The 4,068-nt window shown below is 39.6% G+C and overlaps 1 protein-coding gene across 1 annotated transcript; it reads right to left on the reverse strand.

The window, feature by feature from the left end:
* Positions 549–3,571, reverse strand: LOC105178627 (protein CELLULOSE SYNTHASE INTERACTIVE 1-like). Its single transcript, XM_011102137.2, has 2 exons — positions 1,907–3,571; positions 549–941 (listed from the first exon to the last, which is right to left on the reverse strand). Exon 1 carries the CDS (start codon positions 3,569–3,571, stop codon positions 1,943–1,945), a length of 1,629 nt encoding a protein of 542 aa, XP_011100439.1. The 3' UTR covers positions 549–941; positions 1,907–1,942.

Below are 4,068 nucleotides of genomic sequence, written 5' to 3' on the forward strand. Positions count from 1 at the left end.
TTGATTAAAATTTATACTTATTTCAACTCTATTATATATATATATATATATAGATATGAACGTTAAATAAGAGGTAAATTTAAAAACTTAATTTTTTTGTTAACCTGAATAATTTTTATCAAAACTCTAATGAAAAGAAGTCATGTATAAATAATGAATTTTTAAAGGGGGTGTAAATATAATTTTAAATTATTTTTGAAAAAAAATTTAATTTTATATTTTTAAAGAGATCTAAATGTAATTAATCCAAAATTATATTTGAGCTAATGTTATCATTATTTGAATCCAACTCAAACAAGTTTTAGTTCAAATAGACACAAATAAAACTCAAGTACTTTAATATTTTCGAGTATATTATTTATTTTTACATTACTCAAATTGAATTTGACTAAATTTAATGAATCAATTTCAATTAAGCATCAAATAGGTTGATTTGGTTTTCAACTCTATCCTATTTTGGCAAAAGGGAGCATCTCTCTCTCCCTCCCCCACCCCCCCCCCCCCCCCATAAAAAAAAAAAAAAAGAACCAAAAAGAAAAGAAATGACAAACACAAGAGATAATTCCTCAGTTCTATATACATGAATTCATCAAATAATTTTACAAAGGACTATGAGGGAAAACAGGAACTGAATGAATTACAAAGAGAAAACAACTGGAGAAAACACAATCTGCTTCACTCAATACATATCAAACGAATTCTTATATATCAGACCCAAAAAAAAAGAAAAAAACACAAGGATACTCACTAAAACCCGCATCCATGCCGTTGTCGAAAATTAGAAAACAACCCTTCTTTTTTCTCTTTTTCAAATCTTTTTCCCATATAATACAGTATACTACTAAGAGTTAAGTTTGATGTATACCAACTATTCGATGTAGTTCATTTCGCTGTGCAGGAGTACGCGATTTGTGGACAGTTACACGTCTTCAATCAATCTCCTGCATGGAAATAAAAAGCGGAAACATATTCACATAACTATAGCATAAGATGAGAGAAATGTGTTGCAGGTGACTTCTGGTCCATTCTGTCTGGCAATGAAAAGATAGCACCCACCAAAGGAACATATTCATTATGATCATCAGCCAGCAATGGAAACAAAGTGAACCCCAACCAGTTGGAATTTGGATTGTATCCGTCCCTCACATGGCATAAATACAGTATAGCATACAGGTATAATTAAATACCACATTTCAGCCTGACCCCTCTTGCAATTAAGATGTCTACTTCTCTTCTGTCAATGTATTTATTGCTAATTAAGACCAACTACTTGCTTTCATAGTATGAATGACATGATATTTGCGTTTCAGTTGAAACTGGAAATTGACAAATATGGCCCGCATATAGTCTAATGCCTTTTCAGGAGCCAAACCAGCTTTTTATTTGCAGGACATGCAAAAAAGATCCCCTATGTAAATGGGATATGAGGAAAATCATGAGTTTTAGCCAATTCTGGCTCAAGGTCCGAATACCACAACACCAAACATGATGAAGCAAACCGACTGACTATCCAATGCTTTTATGTTATGTGCTTGGCAACCGTAAATGATTTATGGGAGAACCAATCGGCAGCTAAGTTTAGTCCAATAACATCTTTCTACTTTTAGTTCTTTTCTAGCCCAACTAGTGATTCTCGAAGTTGAATCCTTCCACACAACCCATTCTTGCTTGATTAAACAATCTTTTATTTCATATTTCACAAAGCCATTCTTCAATCCACCTAATGAAACAGTTCTCCCACTCAGCAACTAAGTTACAATTCAGCATCCTGAAGGAATAATCAACTGCTTTTTGGTTATTATCAGAGGATATTTGGGCACAACAACAAACTATGGTTTGATAAATGTGAATGATCAAATAAATCTGATAATTCTCATGTTGAAATTCAATTGCCAAGAACTATTACCTCTCGTTGGGGGGAGGTGGTTAGTGACGCTACTGATTATTCCCTCCAGTTCCTTGAGAATATACTAGTTAGCCTATTCCCAGAGAGTCTCTGCAAAGCCTTTTTAGCTCCAGCCACATCCATTTCTGCCAATCTCTGCAAATGCCCGTAAACACCGGCTGCCATGAGCTTCTTCCGACAACCCTGGCTCCCTCCAGCCATGATAGCTGCTACCACCGCCACAGGAAACTTCTCTGAGACTAGATCATTTTTCGGATCCAACATTTGCACCAGCCTCATCAAATTCTTCTCTTCTCTCACCAATTCTTTCCTATTGGCTTTCACTGACAACAGTGACACCAAAGCCTTTGTTGCAACCTCTTGCATTCCATCAGGCTTGACAGATTCCATTAGCTTCAGTAAAGAACCCATACACCCAGCAATGGCAATCTTATTACTATCAGTAATCGACAATTTGGCAAGCAATGAAGTAGAAATATGCTGTAACCTTATGTTCCCATGCTTTATCAACTCCGCAATTCGTATTATAAACATGGTCGATCCAGATAAAACTCGGTAGCTGGTATCCGAGGCAGATAATGAACAAATTGCACTCAATACATGTTCTAAAGTATCGGCAGTTGGGCATTCATGAAACAAATGTAACAATCTCTGCAAGCCCTTTTCTTGTAACAACAAATTGCGAAAATACTCACCCGTGGAAGCGAGAATGGTTATGCAATTGGCCGCTTTTCCTTGGGCCGATGCATTCCCAGAAACGAGCAACTGTATCAAAACAGGGACAGCCCCTTCCTCCGCCAATGCAACCCGAATATCTTCGACTGTACAGACATTTCTTATAGCTCCAATGGCGTGTGATTGAGCTGCGAGAGAACCAGATTTACACAATTCGATTAGAGTGGGGACACCACCATAAGCAGAAATCGCCCAGGCATTATCGGGATCAGCAGTGATGGACTCCACAGCCATGGAGGCCTTTTCCTTTATCGGTGCTGAGCTGCAGTCGATAATTCTCAACAAGGGGCCAAGAGCCCCCTCCTCAAAAACAATTTTCCGCGGCAAATCGCCGGAGGAAACGAGCAAGGAAACTGCGTGAACCGCCAGTTCTCTGAGGGAATCATGAGCATTTAGATCGAGCAGAGAAATCAAGCAGCCCACATTCCCTTCTTTCGCGACAAGAGCGGCAGACTTATCGTCATCCGATAGAAGCTGAATTAGCGACTCCAAGCCCTTCCGCTTGAACTCCAGCCCACCGATCTGGAGCCTAGTGAAGAGGTCTTTGATGAAAAAGGTTAGTTCCTCTTTCGAGGAACTCGGATTGGGGCGAGAGAGAACAATGGCGGTGGACTGGTGGAGAACGCCGGAGCGAAGCAGGAGCTCGAGATCGTTAATCTGCTTCGACAACCAACCGGCAGCCATATCAAGGTCGGATTGCATCAACAGCTTCCCGCGACTGAAAGAAGCGTCGGAGCAGTGCTGGCAGAGGGTCTCGACTCGGCGGAGGGTGGAGAGCAAGGCCGGCAGAAGTGGAGGCAGAAGAGGGTTTTCTGACCAGTGAGGGGAATCCGAGATTTCGGACAAGAGGTGGGTTATTTCTTCAAGAACTTCCGAAGAGGACGGTGGCGCCGTCGCGGGCTGCGGTGGCGGGACGGTGGCGGGATGCATTATCGCTTTTGTGAAGTTTACGAATGTGTAGGAAGGATTATTATTATTCTTTATTGTTTAAAAGGGTCAGAACTGAGAAGATGCATGAGGAAATAATAATACAGCCAGCGTGTGTGAAGTGTGTGTTGTGTGCCGAGTGGTCAAAGAAGGAAACAAGGGTTTGTTCTACCACATTTGGCCCTCCTCTTACTCACAAGCCATTTTCACTACATAGACTTGACTTTGAGGCAACTCTTTCTACCAGTGTGAAAATGACTTTGTGTTCAACATAAACTTCTTCATTATGGTTGGGAATGGGATAACTGTCTGATAGGATCAATTAAAATTAATTACAATATAAAACAACTCGGGATTCATTGTTGTGCGTTTCCCTTATAAGATGACAATAGCAGGATAAGTCACAATCATGTGTTTGATTTTAATTACAACTTAATTTGGAATTGTAAATTGATCAAATTAGCCTCTAGAGCTAAAAAAACAAAGGGATAATTACAATT

The sequence above is a fragment of the Sesamum indicum genome, linkage group LG16 (genome assembly GCF_000512975.1).
Source record: "Sesamum indicum cultivar Zhongzhi No. 13 linkage group LG16, S_indicum_v1.0, whole genome shotgun sequence".
NCBI lineage: Eukaryota > Viridiplantae > Streptophyta > Magnoliopsida > Lamiales > Pedaliaceae > Sesamum > Sesamum indicum.

Excerpts from the sequence above, each read along its gene's own strand:
- LOC105178627 (XM_011102137.2), bottom strand. The coding sequence starts at position 3,571 with ATGCATCCCGCCACCGTCCCGCCACCGCAGCCCGCGACGGCGCCACCG.